Source organism: Engraulis encrasicolus, chromosome 16 (assembly GCF_034702125.1).
Source record: "Engraulis encrasicolus isolate BLACKSEA-1 chromosome 16, IST_EnEncr_1.0, whole genome shotgun sequence".
In the NCBI taxonomy this organism is placed as follows: Eukaryota; Metazoa; Chordata; class Actinopteri; order Clupeiformes; family Engraulidae; genus Engraulis; species Engraulis encrasicolus.
In genome coordinates this window covers 25,830,630-25,849,584 of record NC_085872.1, presented here as the reverse complement: position 1 = coordinate 25,849,584, position 18,955 = coordinate 25,830,630, and the positions used below count along the sequence as shown (strand labels likewise).

General features: G+C 43.8%; 2 protein-coding genes and 1 long non-coding RNA gene across 3 annotated transcripts; 2 read left to right on the top strand and 1 right to left on the bottom strand.

Annotated features, from left to right (window-relative positions):
* The first annotated feature begins 2,697 nt into the window (after positions 1-2,697).
* trnau1apb (tRNA selenocysteine 1 associated protein 1b) lies at positions 2,698-11,130 on the top strand. Its single transcript, XM_063219132.1, has 9 exons — positions 2,698-2,849; positions 3,528-3,625; positions 4,696-4,795; positions 5,194-5,246; positions 5,670-5,801; positions 6,312-6,431; positions 7,547-7,784; positions 9,729-9,777; positions 10,296-11,130. Exons 1-9 carry the CDS (start codon positions 2,814-2,816, stop codon positions 10,433-10,435), a joined length of 966 nt encoding a protein of 321 aa, XP_063075202.1. The 5' UTR covers positions 2,698-2,813; the 3' UTR covers positions 10,436-11,130.
* An 80-nt stretch (positions 11,131-11,210) lies between these two features.
* fitm1l (fat storage inducing transmembrane protein 1, like) lies at positions 11,211-18,412 on the bottom strand. Its single transcript, XM_063219129.1, has 3 exons — positions 18,321-18,412; positions 14,074-16,841; positions 11,211-13,561 (listed from the first exon to the last, which is right to left on the bottom strand). The coding sequence occupies exons 2-3, from the start codon at positions 14,250-14,252 to the stop codon at positions 12,838-12,840; spliced, it is 903 nt and encodes a 300-aa protein (XP_063075199.1). The 5' UTR covers positions 14,253-16,841; positions 18,321-18,412; the 3' UTR covers positions 11,211-12,837.
* LOC134465461 (uncharacterized) lies at positions 13,489-18,429 on the top strand. Its single transcript, XR_010038158.1, has 3 exons — positions 13,489-13,998; positions 14,082-14,216; positions 18,342-18,429. It is a non-coding gene; the product is annotated as an uncharacterized LOC134465461 (long non-coding RNA).
* Positions 18,430-18,955: the final 526 nt, after the last annotated feature.

Sequence of the window (18,955 nt, the reverse complement as noted above, 5' to 3'; positions counted from 1 at the left end):
GGGTAGTACTCCTTGGAGACTTAGTTCTGGTTAAGTTGAGCTACACGCTCACCCCTCCAAATCACTGGTTTGAAGTTTAGCTTGTCAAGACTGTTCTAATACAGCATTAACCACCATGAAATGAGTGAGTGAAGTAAACGCCTTCCTTGTGAGGCCCTCTTGGTTTACAATCTGACTCTGATTTGAAGAAGGTGCGTCTTCTCCCCATTACAGATTTGTGCCCAGAGCAGGACTTTCTTTAGATGTCGGAGAAAGGACCTGGATGCCCCGCACCCTGCCCCCTCACTCAGAGGAGGGTCAGGAGCTCAACTATGTGTGTCCTGTTAAAGCTCTGTGACTATACAGAATTTAGCAGAGTTCAACTTTTTGTGGCGGCCACACGCCATAAAGGACTACCACTGCCACGTCAGGGGTTGTCTCATTGGATTGTGAAAGCTACAGCGGTTGCCTATCAGAATAATGTCTCGCCGGCCCCTTAGGGACCTAAGAGCTTATGCATTAACAGGAATGGCCAATTCCAGGGCACTGTCCACGGGGTTGCCAATGGTAGGCCTGTGCAATGTAGCGAACAGGGCCCCAGGGTACACGTTCGCCCGCTTTCATGAGCTAGAGGTATCTGGCCGACACTTATCTCACGCTGTACTAGGTTCTGACTCCCCAGCAGCGATCTATACATTCTGACCGATGCTACTGTAATAAGGGCTTTACATAGCGTGCATTCCGGGAGTGGGCTATATCTCCCATAGTGAAACACCGAGCGAAGTTAGAAAAAGAACGTTAGGTTATGGCTATAACCCTCGGTTCTTTGATAACAGAGTGAGGTGTTTCACCTATTTTTCCCTCCTTGCACTAGTTGTTAGGTGGGGAAGAAACCGTTAAGAATGCTGGACTCAGCGTGTCGACGGGGGTAGACACCCCAAGCGGGCGGAGCCCGACTGCGTCGACTGTCTGTCTTTGACAGACGTAATGTCATTGGAGCTTCCATAGATGGTCACGCCCAAGCGTATCCCATAGTGAAACACCTCACTCTGTTATCAAAGAACCGAGGGTTATAGCCATAACCTAACGATTCCGCCTTAGCTTTTCGTGCTTTCTGGCATTCAAGCAGACTGGCATTGCATCTTCTTAACATTGAAACTTCAAATAAGAAACACTACACACCTGTTCAGACGCACAAAGCACATCAGTGGGATTTGCCAGGCACTTTTGTCTACTCCTGAAAAGGCAATGATACAAGAAAATGCTTAAGACATAGTTCTACTCCAACAACAGTCAACAAAAAACGAAGCCACAAGTTGCTAATCAGCTACCTCTTTAGCACTCTGTAAACAAATATGCATGACGGTTCTGTTGTATTAATGTGTCCGCATTATTAGTGCCCATATACTAAAAATGATCGAAAAATAGCCATTAGTGTTGATATGTGACATTTAAAGCACCGTTGATTGGCTATGATTTGTCGTTCACCCCTGAGCTAGCTAAATAGATTATTTAGCTTTCAAGTCCGACTTTCACTAGTTCTAATTCAAGTGCAATTGAGAACGACAGTTACAGACGATTAAACTATAATCTGCCCTTAACAAGTTTATCAGTCCCCAGCAGATTGTTGTGCACCACGTACCAATACATATCATAAAGCCAGTCAACTTACATGTCTTCAAGTTCTCACAAGACGTCTTCGTTGAAATTTCTTCTCCAAACCCAACTGATGGTTTTGCCGAGTAAGCATTCTTCAGATTTCTAGAGCGATTTACTTACTTTTTACGTGCCTAAAGATACGCTTAACAGCCAAAACAAGTTATGTATGTATACATTTTACAACCTCCTAGTCCCTATAATTGTATTTTTCTGTAAAAATGTACTACTGGCCCGGCGGCCGCGGTAATCTGATACAAAATGGCCGACAGGGATATGAGCGCGGGCCGCGGGGGAGAGGGAGGAGGGGGGAGAGAGATATCCCGCTGCAGTCCGCAGCGAGACCCATCTCAAGAGGTTGGCAGAGGTTCGAGAAACAGCGGAGAAGTGGAACAGCGTGATCAAAGCGCTCTACGACTTCCATTTAAGTATGCCGATTTGCAGAGATATTCGACCATTTGTAGCAACTTCCGTCATTCCAGCAAAACTTGTGACCAAAAACATACCGCAGCATACGATACAAATAAACCCCACTATTAACTTCCAAAACACATGGGGGCGACAAAAATCTCGAGATATTTGACGAATCGATCTTGGGCAACAACAACGGTACAGAAACCCGGCTGTCGATGAAAGCTATCAAAATAAATGTTTAAGCACCGTTTTGTTCGTAGTTGGCAACAGTTACATCAGCTTGTTAACATCTGGAATGAAGACCCTGTAGATAGGCTCGTGAGCTGTGAATATACGCTATTGTTAAAACAATGGCAAAATACATTATTATGTGCATATGCGTTTCATGCGTTTATTTCTTTACATCTTGTTATATCTTATATTACTTCTTACTCCTTTTCCATATACGGAGAAGACGTACACATACCAATGTCCATGACCATTTAGTAAACAGTGATGCATTATGATTTTTGTAGTGGTCATCATCACACACTTTATTTTGAAAATATATTGATTGCTGGTTCTAATCATTCTGAAGAGCTGTTGTCGCACGCTACACGCCACTAGTGGCTAGAACTACCCATAATGCACTGAAATATACAAGTGCGCAATCCTTGGGGTCGAGGAAGTCGCACGAGCGGGCCCGTATTGTGACTGTCAGTTTTCTTTTAAAGTGGACAAAACGTTAGAATTCCTCTCTTGTTGAGACTACGATTGGCACCACAATGTTTAATCGGATGACAAGCCTGTGGATGGGCGACGTAAGTTTTGAGTGACTCGCATATTTGCAGAATTATCATCAAAAACCGCGACACGGCTAATGTTAGCTTGGCTATCAGCACAAGGTAGAAGTGAACTCCCGTGCCACGTTATGTAGTCATGGACCTTAAATAACTTTTAGTCTCACTGATCAAAGTCGTCACTTGATGATACGGTAGTAGACCGCAGTGATCCACTACATACTCTCTCTTGAATGGTTTCTCTATTTCCACGTGTGATCTACAGTAGCTTGATTGTTTTAACATGTCCCAGAGTGGTGTGTTCATCTTGTAATGTTACATGCCGTAGAAATGACCACCAAACAAAACCACGTAGCCTACTGGGAGTGGGAACAATCAGTACGTGTTATTCAGAAAGTCTGCTCTTTAGACTCGCAAGCTGTTACTATAAATAACGTTTTGCCAGAAACGGGTGATATTGCCATATTTAAAACAAGCTGGTGTCATTTGTGTACGGAAGCACGCAGCTTGAGAGGTCCATCAGGAAATTCCGCAAATGAACCACCACCATGACATGAAATCCTACTGTATTGCATTTGATGGTACAATTCTAGTTTTTGAAGAGGTTAATGTGATGACTCATTTCCATGTTGGTCAGACTACAAACTTTCTTTCCCCTGTTAAACACTAATCACTCTTCTTATATTATTTGTGTTACAGTTAGACCCATACATGGATGAAAACTTTATAAAGCAGGCATTCAGTAACATGGGAGAAACGGCATATGGAGTAAAGATAATAACACACCGAGTAACCGGGTGAGTACAGCTATTCTGATGAATGAATTTATGTTTTTCAGATGTATGAACTTAGGGAATGAATGCAGTAAGTGATTTCAAAGCACCTACCTACTTTCCAACCCACAGCTGTTGTGGTGGGACAACGTGTTTTTAAGCCGTGAGGTGGAACCAGGGCAATAAATAATAGTTGCTGTGAATACAGGAAACACACAGGGGTTTCCCAGTAATGGTAATTCATACAAGCAGCCTTCATGCATATTGATAATGCATTACAAACAGTCATCATACTGTGGGAAAACATTTATTGGCTTTTTAGGAATTGATGACTCCTTCATATCGACAATCAAAAATGGCAGGTGTTAGTTGCGTCATTGCTTTTACTATACAGCAGTTCCATGGCCTTATTTTTACTGAACTAATGGCCACATGAGCTGCAATGAGTATTCTGACAACCAACATGGATATTTATCGGATATAAGAAGTTTCACGAGACATAGTGGAGAAATATAGCGACTATAGTAAAAAAAGAAGGATCACCGCACACTGGTGCCAGTGTGCAGTGATCCTTCTTTTTTTACTATGGATTACTGATAACTGCACTTCACCAGCACCTGGAACCGGGCTGTGCATAGGAGTTCCAGATCTTTAAAATATAGCGACTACTTCCAGTTAAGTGGTCTTTAGCACTCATATTGTTTTTAGCCTCCCTTCCTATGGCTCATGGGTATGAGATCAGAGCAGCTTGCAGCACACTTCCCAGTGGTTTGGCAGTTGATCTGTAAGATTAAATGAACACAACACAGATGGAATTGAGTTCCTGTAAGTGTTCTATACACTTTATCTCTGCGGCCAAAAGCCATTTGCTCTTGGGAAACACTTTGCTTGAGTATGCCTAGTCTGCTAGCTCACTGTAGTCTCTGGAACACAAAATGTCTCAAAACCATGTAGTCATTCAACAGTGATGGAAGAAGTTTGACATTTCCACCCAGTTCTTTTTTTGTGACCTGTATATTCACAAATGTTTTGTGCATGCTCATCAGCCACTATCATTTTAAAATATATGGATATGTTGTGTTTCTTTCTTACAGAGGTTCGGCAGGATATTGCTTTGTAGAAATGGCAGATGAAGCGAGTGTAGACCGCTGTGTACAAAGACTAAATGGAAAGCTGGTTCCTGGTTCGAGTCCAGTAAGTACAAATATAATTTCTCACAAGCAAAACGGATGTTGTTGATATAAATACATTATGATGCTGTAATGTGTAAATACAAATGTATTGTTCATTAAAAAGGCATCATGAGTATTGCCTCCATATTGAATACAATCATTCAGCTTTTATACATTTTACACCTATGCTAATGTTCTCGGTTTGAGGCTGTTTGTTATACGGTGCTTGTTTGAAGCTGCTGAATAAACAATTAGAAACCGAGTAAGAAATGGCGGAAAGCCTCTACTGAATGTTAGAGGTATGTATACGGATCGCTTCATCTCTACCAGTAGTAGTTTTCTAACCTAGATGTATAGCCATAGTACAGCAGTTCCCCCTCTGAATACAGCTGAACATCTTCTTTCTCTTCCTTTGTGTAGCCAAGAAAATTTAAGCTGAACTATGCAACATATGGGAAGAGGCCAGAACCAGGGTGAGTATCTGTGTTGTTGCTGATGAATTTGTGTGCAAGTAAAACGTTTATCTAATGTGTGAATCAAATGCCGACCTGTGTAGTCTTCAAATGGTTGTATATTGTGATCACTTCCGGTTCCATGGATGCAAATTTTTTGTTCATGCAATGTCCATATCCTTCGTTTCTGTTGAAAACCATTTATGTTGGAGTTTCCCAAATCTGAACTATTGTGCAACATAAAGCAGAGTATATATTTTGGTTTTCCCTGTCTTGTCAACAATGGAGGAGTGAGTTGTACAATGTGTACATAGTGCTTAAAGATGCCGACCTTGGTCTGCAATGGAGTCTTGTCTTCAGGTGGAATAGGCAAATGTGGATCTAAAATTAGATGATGATGATGATGATGATGATAATGATGGATTTCCTCTGTGCCCATTCCAGCCCTGAGTTCTCCGTTTTTGTTGGGGATCTTACGTCTGAAGTGGACGATTACCAGCTTCACCAGTTCTTCTTGAAGAAATACCCATCATGCAAAGGGGCTAAAGTTGTGTCAGACCCATACGGGAACTCCAGGTAGGCCACATCTCCTTGTGTACTCATGATGATGTCTACCCATAGAGTTGCCTGGTCCTGCCTGTCAGTATGGCCTTGTCAGTCCATTTCAGTGACTGCGCGCCGCTATGACAGTGTTCAAGGATCGGGACCTCCAACAGTGTCTTGAAATATTGTCTCATTCTCAAAGTCTTATGTCTGCTGTGTCATGTTTAATCATGGTTTTCTTTTATTTCAACTCCTGCTTTATTCCCTCCCTTCCGAAAACGAGGACAGAGAAATTCGTGGTTGTGGTGTGTAACAGTTATGACAAATCTGCTAAAACTATTGTTTTCCCCATATAGGGTAAGCAAGAGCAACTCACAATTGAAGTGATGCTACTTCATATTAAAAGTAAAAAAAAAGTTTCAGTTCTACCACATATATAATAATTTTTTTATTTCTTACAAATTATGTATTTATTTTGCATGATACGGCATGTGTTGAGGGGGGAGGAAGGCTGATGGCTCAGTGCTGTGTTTGGTCTTGTAGAGGCTACGGCTTCGTGAAGTTTGGAGAGGAAAGTGAACAGAAGAAAGCCCTAGAAGAGTTCCAGAATGCGTCTGGACTGGGAGGGAAACCCCTCAGGATAAGCATCGCTGTGAATAAGAGGTAAACTGAAACCTGTTCATGAATTTCTTTACTAATAAACCATTTCTCTGCATTTTTAAATTATTCTTTCCCTCTCGCCACAGCATGTGGTCGAAAATAGAAAGAGTAGGCCACATGTGTTGCTGCCCATCATTCAGTCTTTATTTACTCGTCTGTTGAAACCTGTTGACATGTACACATTTCTTCAGACCGGCTCCTAAAGTTAACTTTAACAAAGTTAAAGTTTTCCTTCAGTCTGTATTAGGTGGCACATTTCCATCAGCCATCTCCATGGATCTGTTATTAATAAGATGCTTGGCTAGATGCTAGATGTATGTAGCATTTACCATCGCTGGTGCCTCATACCTAAATTCTATGCAGAATCTTGCCATCTACCCATTACTTCCCAACTACTGCAACACAATCTTATTTTGCCTTTGTAACAGTTCCTCCAAAGCATCAATAAAGAACATCACTGCTTTCTGCCGCTGTCCTGCACAGTGTAACCATGATGATGTTGCCATGAAACCCAACGCATTTGAAGATTAAAAAAAAAAAAAAAAAAAACGCAACAAACGGCTGAATCCAGATACAGCAGCCACTGACAAACAGCAGCTTTGTTCACTTGTGTCGTGTCTGCTATGTCATTTTGTTTTTTTCACGAGTCGAGAGCCAGAATATTTGCCCTTCGCAGCTCAAAGTAACGTGGGATAGTCCCCCTCCGCCTTCTAGATGTTTTTGTTGTTGTCTGTGCACGTATTTAGCCTGCTAAGGGTAGCCGTGGTCTAATAGTGGAAACAGACTTTAAATCTGGGGGTTGCAGGTTTGAATCCCACCCTTCCACTCCCAACCTCACACCATGGTCGAGGTGCCCTTGAGCAAGGCACCTAACCCCACATTGCTTCCAGCTGTAAATAACTACATCCATTGGATAAATGCGTCAGCCAAGCGTAGCGTACTGTAGTATTCCAGGGAAAATATTCAGCACCAGTGTTGAACAGTGCAGCAAAATGAGTTTCAATTATCAACCGACCAGACAAATTCAAGAGAGTAGGCACTTCTATTTCATGACAATATTAAAACGTTGACATTTTCCCTTTGTTTTGAATAACATGTCTTTCCTGTTTTTCCTTCAGCAACAAGTCCAACAACTACCACAGCCAGAACCATAACTACAACAACTACCAGCAGCAGTACTATCAGCAGCCGTACCAAAACTACTACCCACAGTGGAGCTATGACCAGTACAACAACTATGGAAGCTATGGCTACAATGCCTACGGCACACCACCACCAATGCCGCCACATGGGATGATGCCCCCCCCACCTATGGGGATGCCCCCCATGCCCCCAGACATGCAGCCCCCAGCAGAGGTAAGACACACACACGCCATCTGAACCAAGTCTCCTACTTGACCCTATGTACTCTCACCACTCGACCCTATGTACTGTTAGCCAGGCTGTGCCCTCCTAGTGATGCAACACTTTCAGCCTTGCAACTAGTCGGGTCAAGAGCAATGCAAGTTCTTTCTGAGTTCCTGAAAATACGGGAACTCCTCCCACTTTGTCAGGAAGCAAACAACCATTAGGAAACCAAGGGAGGCTGGTCAGCCATGCCGTTTGGAAAATGTTAATTGTTATGACCTCAGACCAAGTCTCGAAGAGATTTGAAAGTCGATGATAATCAGGGTAATGCACTTTCCCACTTGACCTTATGCACTGTAGCATTGAGTGATGGCATGGTCAGGATTTCCCTGAACAACATGAAAATCGTATGTAATTTCAGCTATTTACGTACATGTGGCTGACATGGCCCACAATAGCCTTGGTCTCATTGCAGGGCCAGCCCCGGGCTGGCCCGGACAAAAGGGGGCTGACGGTGATCTCATCAAAAGGGGGCTAGGTGCTAAAGATGGCCGCCGGGCCAGGTTGTGGGGCTAAGGGCCGCTTTCCCTGGCCCGTCGAATTCGATGGGCCATCCGGGGCCATCAAGCACGCCGAGGCTCGGAGGCGGGGTCAACCTCTGTGTAATAATGTGGCTGCATGGGGGACTTACCGCTAAATTCTGGGCAAATTATGGTTAAGCATTAGTTTGGGGTGTTTGGCTTTCTTATGGCATAATTTCATAAGATGCAACCTTGGCACTTCTGTTTGTGTTTTTAAAGTTATTTAGCCAACATAACTTTTTTGTTGTTATCAGGGCATCATGGGCACCACTACACTTAAACTTGGGATGTCATAGCTAAGTCATGTCGGCTTTTTCTGCTTTTAGCCGCCAACTCTTGTGCCATTATCGTGATTTGGCATGCTTTCCACTGGACACCAATAAAAAGTGTCTCACAAATACTCACACATGACATTTATGTCGGCTTATTTAGCTTTTGCGCTATTATCGCCGAAGGTCTGGTAGGCTATATCGCACGTTTCAGACAGATCGCCAAACACAGTTTGAAATTTACACAAGGGCTTTAATGTCAAATGGATGGAAATAACATGAATGAATAGACAAGTGGCACGCCGCAACGAGGGGGTGTGTCGCTATGTCCGGGGCTCATAATTTTCTATAGCAACTGATGAAGGTGATGTCTCCGGGATTTGGTCTCCTTTCACATGGTAACTTATTCAATTACCTGCACATTCATGTCTCGCTATGTCCGGGGCTCATGCTTCTGTGCGCGATTGGGGGGATTAACTGGGCATGTTCGCACGTCTCCTTCTGTTCACTCTCAGTTGTCGAGCTGCTCGTATTTTCATGCGTCTTTGTCTTCTTAACATGCGCTGCGTCCCATACAGCTTCTGAATCGACAACTTTGCCATGTAATAAAACTGTTCTTGAAAGGCAAGCCATTTTCTTTGCAGTTCTTGTCGTCTTTGTCCGTAGGCTACGAGCCAAACGGCGACCTGCTCCAGCAGAGTTTGCTCAATTTTCTTCTCCTTCTTTGTCGTTGTTCTGTTGTTGTCCTTCTGTGATTTGGGGCGAAAGTGGGCTGTGTCCGACTGACGTTTCACAAACAAGGCGTGTACCTGAATGTGCCTGGGGTCGGCTATGAGTCCGATCAGGCAAAAAATGGCCCGGGCCGGCAGCTCCGAGCCGGCCACTCTCCTGAGCCCCGGGCGGCCCCGGGCCGCTGAAGCGCGGCTAATGAGACCAAGGCTATTGATGTCCTTTTGTGATTTAGTGGTCGTGTTTCAATATTGGTGTTTGGCATTGCCTGAGATGAACTTGCCTGAAATTGGAACTGAAGGTTGAATGTGAGTACGGAGTGTGCGCTCTCTTATGCAATGCAGCTCCTGACATTTGTGTGTTCCCTCTTCCAGCCGCAGCCACAGGAGACGACAGAGGAAATCGAAGAGGATGCCACCGAAGGTAAGGCTGAACGTGCATAACCTTTACACAGAAACCTGAACATCCCTCGTCTGCCCACCCCCACTCCAACCCCCACAATGCCCTAAATCGCCATTTCCAATATTTTCCATGTGCATGATAAACGAAGCCAATTTTGGTCCCCTAGGGGAAATTCTTTCTCTGCATTTATCCCATTTGGACTAGTGAATCACATTGAAGTACACACACTAGTCCGTAGCAGTGGGCTGCCTGCTGAGCGGTGCCCGGGGAGCAGTGTGGGGGTTAGGTGCCTTGCTCAAGGGCACTTCAGCCGTGGTCCGGTCGGGCATTGAACCGGGAACCCTTGAGTTGCCAACCTAGTGCTCTAACCACTGAGCCACGACTGCCCCGGGAACCCTTGGGTTGCCAACCTAGTGCTCTAACCACTGAGCCACGACTGCCCCGGGAACCCTTGGGTTGCCAACCTAGTGCTCTAACCACTGAGCCACGACTGCCCCAAAAATGATCTTTTTGTAATGATCTTGTCTCCTCTTTTCTAGACCCCAACCCTCAGCTGGATGTCGACTCGCTGAACAGGCAGTACATGGAAAGCAGCGAGGAGCTCTACGACGCCATGATGAGTTGCCATTGGCAACCCCTAGACAGCATAACGTCAGAGATTCCTACCTTTAGTGTATGACGTGTGGTATGATCACCAAATTGCCTCCTGCGACCTAAAGACCTGAAACCTGTCCCAGTCTCTTTCTTTTTTGGGTAGAGATTCCCTTTTATAAACGCAACGATGGACAGCTCACTTTTTCCCAAAGATGTCCAGTCATTTTCTATTTGCGGTTGGGATTTAAGAGACTCCATCTCCTGTGACCATATTGCTATTCCCAATCGATGCGTGTACAGATTTCCTGATCCTTTGAAGAATTTAATATTGAGATTGTCACAAAAAAAACAGTTTTTTTCATCTTTGTGCAAAGATGTGATGAGTCCCTTTGCTAAATGCATTGAAGAATAGTTATTTGTCATACTGGTGTGTTTTTGGTAATCCAGTGTGATTTCCTAAGAAAAAGAGCATGTCTCGTGACTGGGGTATTGTGATGTACAATGGATGTAGTTCCGAAGAAATTTAGTTGCCTTTAATAAATTGCATGGTCACTTCTGAACTGATATTTTTTTATCCATCTGGACAGTGATGCAGAACACTTAACTGTCCAGACCTGAATGCATTTACTGACCCTGCTCAAATTGTCCTACTATGCTACAATGTCCCCATTGTCTTAGTGAAGTCATGCCATTTTGTGTTATTTTTAAGTTTTGAAAATATTTTTGTAATAAAATCAAACAGTGGCTGGTGTGTAACATTAAAAAAAACTTTAAGATGTACATATTTTCTTGTTTCTCTTTTGTTGTTTGAGTTGAATATCGAAGTAACATGTAAGAAGAATACAACGTATCTACAGAACTGTAATATTGAATTTTAATGCAATTCAAGAGAGAAGAGTGCTAAATTACAACAGGCCATTCTTATTAACAATATTATTAATTATCTTCCTAAAACTGCACATTCATGAAAACTGGGTGAACGGAAAGCACCAAACTGAGAAGCTGAATGCAGAGTCCCTGAAGTGGTATCAGAAGTGAAGTCATTTTGCAGGCGTGTTCAAAACTCTAACCAGTTAATTCAATTGGATAAGGTTTCAGAGGGCTGATGCCAAAGATTTTCTTAGAGTAAGATGATTCAAACTCTGCCCACCCAACGCAAAGGAGTGTGCTCAAGGTGCCAAGGAAACTCCCATTTTTTTTACAGGGGTGATGGTGAAAAAAAATCCTGAGCCTGAACTTTTTCCCCTGCTCTAACGACGACGACAAGATACTGCATAGTGACGTAACGTAGGCCTATTTTGACACATTATTCAAACATTTAATAGCCTGTGTATGACCATTATTCAAGCCTGATAGTAGAAGAAAACCCTGAACCAGTAACACCTTCTGAGATAAGAATAACCTAACGACTAATTATTATCAATGTTTTTATTTTTGCAAACTCTGTCAAGCCTGAAATTAGGCATGGAGCCTGATTACTATCAGCCCTGTTTTTATCAACCTAAAGCAGAGAGAGTAGAGAGAGAGAGGTTCCATTGGCCCATTGTTTCCGGGTTCTATTATTGCAAGAGGGAGGGGGGGGGGAATCCCCCTTTAGGCAGACCTAGGCAGACCTAAGGACTGTTCTATTCAATACTAGGAGCATTATGACACACCCCTTTAGGCAGACCGGAACTTGGTCACGTTAGGTGCCCATAGCAACTTGTTAAAATGGCATATCTCTATGTACTTAAAGAATCTCTGCCTAAAGGGTGGATTCCAATATGCGGACTCCCTGACTTGCCTCCTAGTGGTCTCGTGATGACGTCACCGACAACAGCAATGTATTTTAATATCTTGCAAAAGGCAACTTTAATGCCATTTTGTCATTTGCAAACGGGATGGTGAATAAAGAATAGTCATCCAAAAATGTTTGTGGTTAGGCTGACAGCAGGGAGACTTCATTGTTTCCTCCACGGAGGCGGGGCGCCAGCGAAACGCGATGCAACCAGTACTGACCGAGGAGGGAGTCTGCATATTGGAATCCACCCACTGCCTCCAAAGGTCTTCTAAAAGGGCGTTCACCTGACATCACATGGATCCAGGAAATGCACGGGCCTGAATCATCTTACTCTACTCTCTTTGCTGGAACGGTGCTATCTGCTGTCCTTTTAAATGACATCAATTTGCAATGGATCACTATGACCTGGGCGTTTTGCTGAGTTGCTGTCATAATATACTGGCCCTCTTAATGTCAGGGCCTGTAGCATATTGGTTTACGCACTGGACCAGGCAAGGTGTTAATAGATGTGTCGCTCTCTTTACTTGGCTGGCATATCTGTCACGAACAAACAAAGTTCAGAATGCAGTCAGTGTCCACTGCAGCTTTATTATGCCACTGATCTAAGGAGTAAAAGTCAACCACCGGGTTCAGTCCATGCTCAAGTGAAGGTTCAAAGCAGCAGTAGGCGTCATCAGGCGTCATCAGGCGTCAGCAGCAGCACATCTCTACTTGAGTTTTGCCACATCATTGCCCTGTCCCGTCCCCGTCCCCGGTGCTTTCCCATCCTTCTCCTTCTTGGTGGCCAACAGTCCCAGGCCCGGCCTCCCTGGGCAGTACCAGCTCGGGCCCAGCCGATACCAGCCCTGGTAGAGGGCCCGCCAGCTGAGGCAGCCCAGCGCGCCCCCCAGCAGCTGGTTGGGGAACTGGGGGAAGTAGGCCAGCAGGCAGAGCAGCAGGAACATCCAGAGGCCCAGCAGCCACACGCAGAGCAGGAAGATGATGCGGAGCGGGGCGCTGGACGGCCCGCCCAGCTTCAGGTACGGCCCGAACACGGCCATCTCCTCGGCCAGCAGCAGGCAGCACAGGCACAGGAGGAAGGTGTCCTCGGAGACCTCGTAGCCGCGCCACATCATTCCAGCACTCAGGCAGGCTGCCTTGCTCTGGCCCTCGCGCAGCAGGAGCAGGGGTTGGGCTGCCGCCGCCGCTGCTGTAGCCTTCTGTGCCCCTGCGGCGGCCTTGCTCTCATCCAGGAGCTCATAGCAGCTGCCGATGGTGTTCTCCAGCAGGCTCACGACCTTCCGGAAGCCTTGCCACAGGGCGCCCGCCACGACCAGCCGCGAGAGGTGGCGCAGGGAGAGCTGCAGGGAGCGGCTGACTGAGAAGGCCAGGAGGAAGATGAAGGAGCCCACGAAGACGTTGGTCCATCCCCATGCCGACTGCAGAAACAATCTAAACAGAGAGGACGTGTGTTAAGTAGATGCTATTGGTTTTCAGTAATGATGTTCTAGAATGTAGCGGACTGTGTTATGACAGAGGTAGGCCTTCATCTTTTAGTCAGTGTGATGGAGTCAAGGGTGTTGTTCCGGGGGGTACTGTGTGACTAAGTCACCAGGGCCCCATGTATATGGGCCCACATTGTCCATTAGATCTGATTGTACCTGGGGTTCAAAATTGGATGGATGGAATTCACATCGTGTCAACATTCACATTGAGAAGAAGAAGTGTATTGCAGTGTCATGCTAGTTCTCTATTTTGCCATGCATTGATTTTAGTGTAAAATCTTCCATAGTCGATGTATAATGCCAGAGTGAAGCATCAAGTCTTAGTCAGTGTGTGTGTGTGATGAAGACCTTCACATCAATGGCATGATGTAAACATGCAAAATGGTAAGTACAAGGTCATAGTAATGATAAAACGTTCTCTACTTTTTCATGCATTGAATTGAGAGTAAAACGTCTCACCTATACAGGAAATGAGTCCTTTTTGCGAAGATAGCGAATGGGGAGACCCACAGGCTAAGGACCGGTCCAAAGATGACAAGGCCCGATATCAACAAATGAAAATGGCGGCGAATGGTGCCATGGCCAAGAAGACCAGCTGGCAGGTCAGTTATGGCCACCAAGATAGAATTCAGAAACATCTGTGATTTTTTTGAGTGGACAATAACCTCTGATATTCTGAAAAGGGTCCTAAAGGACTAAAAAAAAGGAGGTGCAGAAAGTTCAATGCTGGAACTAGATGGTCTGTTCATTCAGTGCGCAACCTCCTCAAAGTTTTTTTTTTCTCAATCAAAATCACCATATAACATCAACATATCTTGCATTACGCCAACATGAAGTAGATAGGATTATGCCAGTACCACTCATTCATTCATCAGCTTTCTTGAATGTCTCACATTTCAGGGAAGTCAAAACCGTATCCACATCAGACTTGTCTTTTTAATTTCAGGGCAATGGTCGATTGGAAAAAATCCTGCCTACTTCCTGATGCCTTCATCTGTTTTTCAAATGACTGTGTTGACCTTCACTCGTGTTCCACTCTCTTTCACCCTTGGTTCCTCTCCTTGGGGCAAGTTTGTTCACTCTCAGGAAACACCTGTAGATTAATCCACTCCACTGACAAAGGTTGTAGTGCTATTCACAAATCCATCACACTTTGGGCTCTCTGAAGTGAAATCCCTCCAGCGTCATTCATAACGTCCTCACTCTCCCTACACCACAGTTAGGGCAGCCCACTGCAGCCATCCTTATTCTGAGTCCGTCTCCCCACCCCCAGAGCCTACTCTCAGGCAGTAACAGAAAAAGACACATGTTCGCGCCTCCAGTGTAGCTCTCTGCAGCAGGTGTCACATTCAGCCTTGCAAAAGGTGATAGGTCATCAAGTGACTGAAACACATTTCTACGCTACTACACATACATTGATGCACGCACAGGACAACTGCTGTAGATGCAGAACAAAAGCCTAAAGTGTGTCTGGCTTCCGGTTAACTTGTAACACATGGTGGAACTGCTTTACAACTACAGAAATACTATTTGATACTTGTTTTTTTTGTGAAAATACACATGTTCAATCAACAACGGCAACAAACTCATGGTACAAACGGTACATGTTCATTTGGAAAATACTAGAATGGTGTAACGCTACCCCAAGGTGTATAAATATCAGATGACTGGCATACAGTAACTAGGCCTTGCATCTAAATTTAGCCTTAACCCCTATACAGTGTCCGTGTGGTGTGTGGTGCTCTGTCACCGCGGTACTCTCCATTCTTAGGACTCAGCTGTTGATGTGAGGGCCTGTTTGTGCCAATCAGAGCCTCTCTCTAGTGCCTGACAGATATATCCACCTTAGCAGTTGTCCAAAAACAATGCGCCTAAAGGCCTTCCCCATGGTCTGTTCCAGCCAATCTCTTTGAAGGTAGGACTTGTCATGTTGGTCATGTAGTGCGGTGCACGACTTGTACTACGTCTGTTGCGATCATGAAGTGCACAGGCATCAACAGTAGTAGAAGAGAGAAGCTCACTGTCAGTCCATACTTACTGTAGTCCTTAGTCACTTGGCCACTTCAGAGTTTAAGGAGTGTGAGTTGGGTTTTACTCAGGGCTCGAGTTGTAGGGGGATGAGGGGGGATGCCATCCCCCCTACAATGAAAATGGTCTAAAATCACCCCCCTCGATGACAATGGTCAAAAATCATCCTCCTCTAAAACAGGCCTCCCTTCTTCACATATTGTGTTAAAACTGCACTATTAACAACTACATTTTCAAAATGTTCACTGAGGAGAAATCCCAGAACCCCCAATAATCAGAATCAATCTTTGACCATCCCCCTTGCTTTGAGTTTACCACTCAACCACTGGTTTTACTAATGGAATTCCTGGGTAGTAGTTTGACTGCTGCACTTAAATTGTGCCTCGATTAGATGCAACCAAGTTTTTTTCACTTAGTACAACAATGGCAGCTTAAGAATGAAAGATTTGTTAGGAGAACCAAAAACATTTTTCGGGTTAAAAAAACCATTCATGTAGCTGTAATGTGTTTTAATCATCAGGGATCCTTTTAAATGGGTCTAATATGAAGGTGTGCAGTTGCAAAGTTGAGTTCTGACTTGTCTGAGAATGTTCATCTCTGTGATTCATTTCAATTAATTAATTTGTTTTTGTTTTTAAAAAAACGTTTTTCATTAGTTTCGATATAATGGCAAAGAGCATGAAGGAATGGCATGTAATGCACTGTACTGACAAGACATCTTCCAGCATTCGATTATGAGGTTTTTTTTTTCTGTGCCTGCATTCCTGTGCAGGCAACATTGAGCTGTGAATGTACATAAATAGAATTGACAAATGCACTTCCATTCCAAGGTGTTGTTTACACGGGAAAGTAAGAAGGCATTTGTGCAGAACTTGAGACATGTACTATCAACTTTCTTTCTCCACTCTAAATATCTTAACCATATCTTATTACTGTACAGTACAAGAATATTAAACTTTTCAAATGATTATACTTTAAGTATTATTTTAAACACCGTCAGTGTAATACAGTCTAAACAAATATTGACCTAACATCTTGTGTCAGTGAGTCTTGTGTTAGTGTTAGTTTCCCTCCCAATAGCTCACACGGTTGCTGACATCTGTCGGTGACTTGATGTTCAACAGAGAGGTTTCAAATAGAACAGCTTTTTTAGTCCTCTTCAGTGATGTTGGGTCAGCATAGCTTTTTCAAACTCACGGCTGGGAAAAAAATATAACAAGCTGCAGCTGGTCAGTCAGTACCCCAAAGTAGTCCTTTGGTCTTGTAAATGAGATATCTGAGGTATTAACTCTAATATCTAAAACTGTGCCCATTGAGATCTAGGTATGAAATAAAGTACAGTATAATGCAGGGGTGGGCAATTATTTTGGCCCAGAGGGCCACATTGGGTTTAGAATATTGAACGAAGGGCTGGATGCCACAGACAACTTGCCCGTGTCAATAATAAAACATAGTGTACGCTGACGTACAGTAACTTGGCAGCAATGATATTCCTGCACATTGTAATTAAATTATTTAGATGAAGCCTATGTCTTTGGTTAATCTTAAATTCTGAAGACATTTGTTTTAGGTAGCATTTTAAGAATGTTGAGTAACCATTTGAATTTGGATTTAAAAGTTGTCTTTCTTGTAAAGGCTCTGGGGGCCACATGAAATGGCTCAGGGGGCCGCATGTGGCCTCCGGGCCTGAGTTTGCCCACGTCTGGTTTAATGTGTGCACACTCGCTCCCGTGTTAAAATGGGAGAGTGTGCTGACATTCCATTGTTATTTATACACTGCCCAGCCAAAAAAAGAAGTTGCTGCCCAAAACACTTTCTAGTGTTGGATGTTGGAACGGCTTTATTTTTGGATTATGACACACTCTTGCTCTGACTTTGTTTCAGTAAATCGCCGTAATGTCACAAGATTTGTGTTGCCTTCATTTTTCACCAAGATGTTGTATTGATGATGGTGGAGTTTGAAGGCTGTGCAAGGCCTTCTCCAGTGCATCCAAAAGATTCTCAATTCACTTATGGTCTGGACCCTGTGATGGCCAATCCATGAGTGAAAATGATATCTTCTGCTCCTTCAGCCATCTGGTGTAATGAATTGCTTATCAATTCTTAATAACAACCATTTCAAAAGACTCATCCTGTGATAGTGGAACGGATGTTAGCCTTTTCAAGAAGGGCGAAACCATTGGCAATGGCAAATACAAAGTTGACTATATGAATACCGGTATATTAAAATACCAGGTCCTTCCATCAATGCATTTTTCTTTGCTGATGGCACGTGCATATTCCAAGGTCACCATGCCAGGATTCAAATTGGGGCTCAAATTGTGAAAGTGTGATTCGGGGGGGGGGGCATGAGACAGCATTTCATACATGTATTGGCTACCACAGAATCCAGACCATAGTTGAGAATTCTTGGAATGTGCTGGAGAGTGCCTTGTGTAGCCTTGAGACTCCACCACCAACAGAAGATATTCAAAAATGAAGGCAACCTTGGAAAGAAAGAAATATTGTGACATTACAAAAACTTCATCAGAGGAAATGTGTGCCATAATCACAGATAAAAGCATTCCAACAACATATTGAAGTGTGTGATCTTTTCTGTTCTGTGACTTTTTTGTGGCAAGTCAGTGTATTTATATGACTCGCTGTCCTGCTTTTTGGATGTATGCACCACTCATTACTTTCACTGTCATGACATCTAGATCCATCTTGCTTGATCCTGACATGTTCTCCTTCTTCGTTGAGGCTGCTGCTCTCCAGTGGGCATGAGGAGGGACTGCACTGCACTGCATGGGGTAGACGGAGAGCCCCCCATCCTGCTTAATCTACACAAGGCAAAACAGAAATAGGAAATAAGATTAACATAGGAAACATACTGAAAATACATCTTCCAGCATGCGATTATGAGGGCTTTTTCTGTGCCTTCATTCCTAAGCAGGCAACATTGAGCTGTGAATGTACATAAATAGAATTGACAAATCATTCCAAGGTGTTGTTTACACGGGAAAGTAAGAAGGCATTTGTGCAGAACTTGAGACATGTATCAACTTTCTTTCCCCACTCTAAATATCTTCAACCATATCCTATTGCCGTACAGTTCACAACAATATCAAACTTTTCAAATTGTTAATGTATTGTTGTAAAGATCTGCAGTGTAATACAGTCTAAACAAATAACATCTTGTGTCAGTGAGTCTTGTGTCAGTGTTAGTTTCCCTCTATGAATATAGTAAAATACCAGGAGGGACTGCACTGCACTGCATGGGGTAGACGGAGAGCCCCCTACACTGCTTAATCTACACAAGGCAAAACAGAAA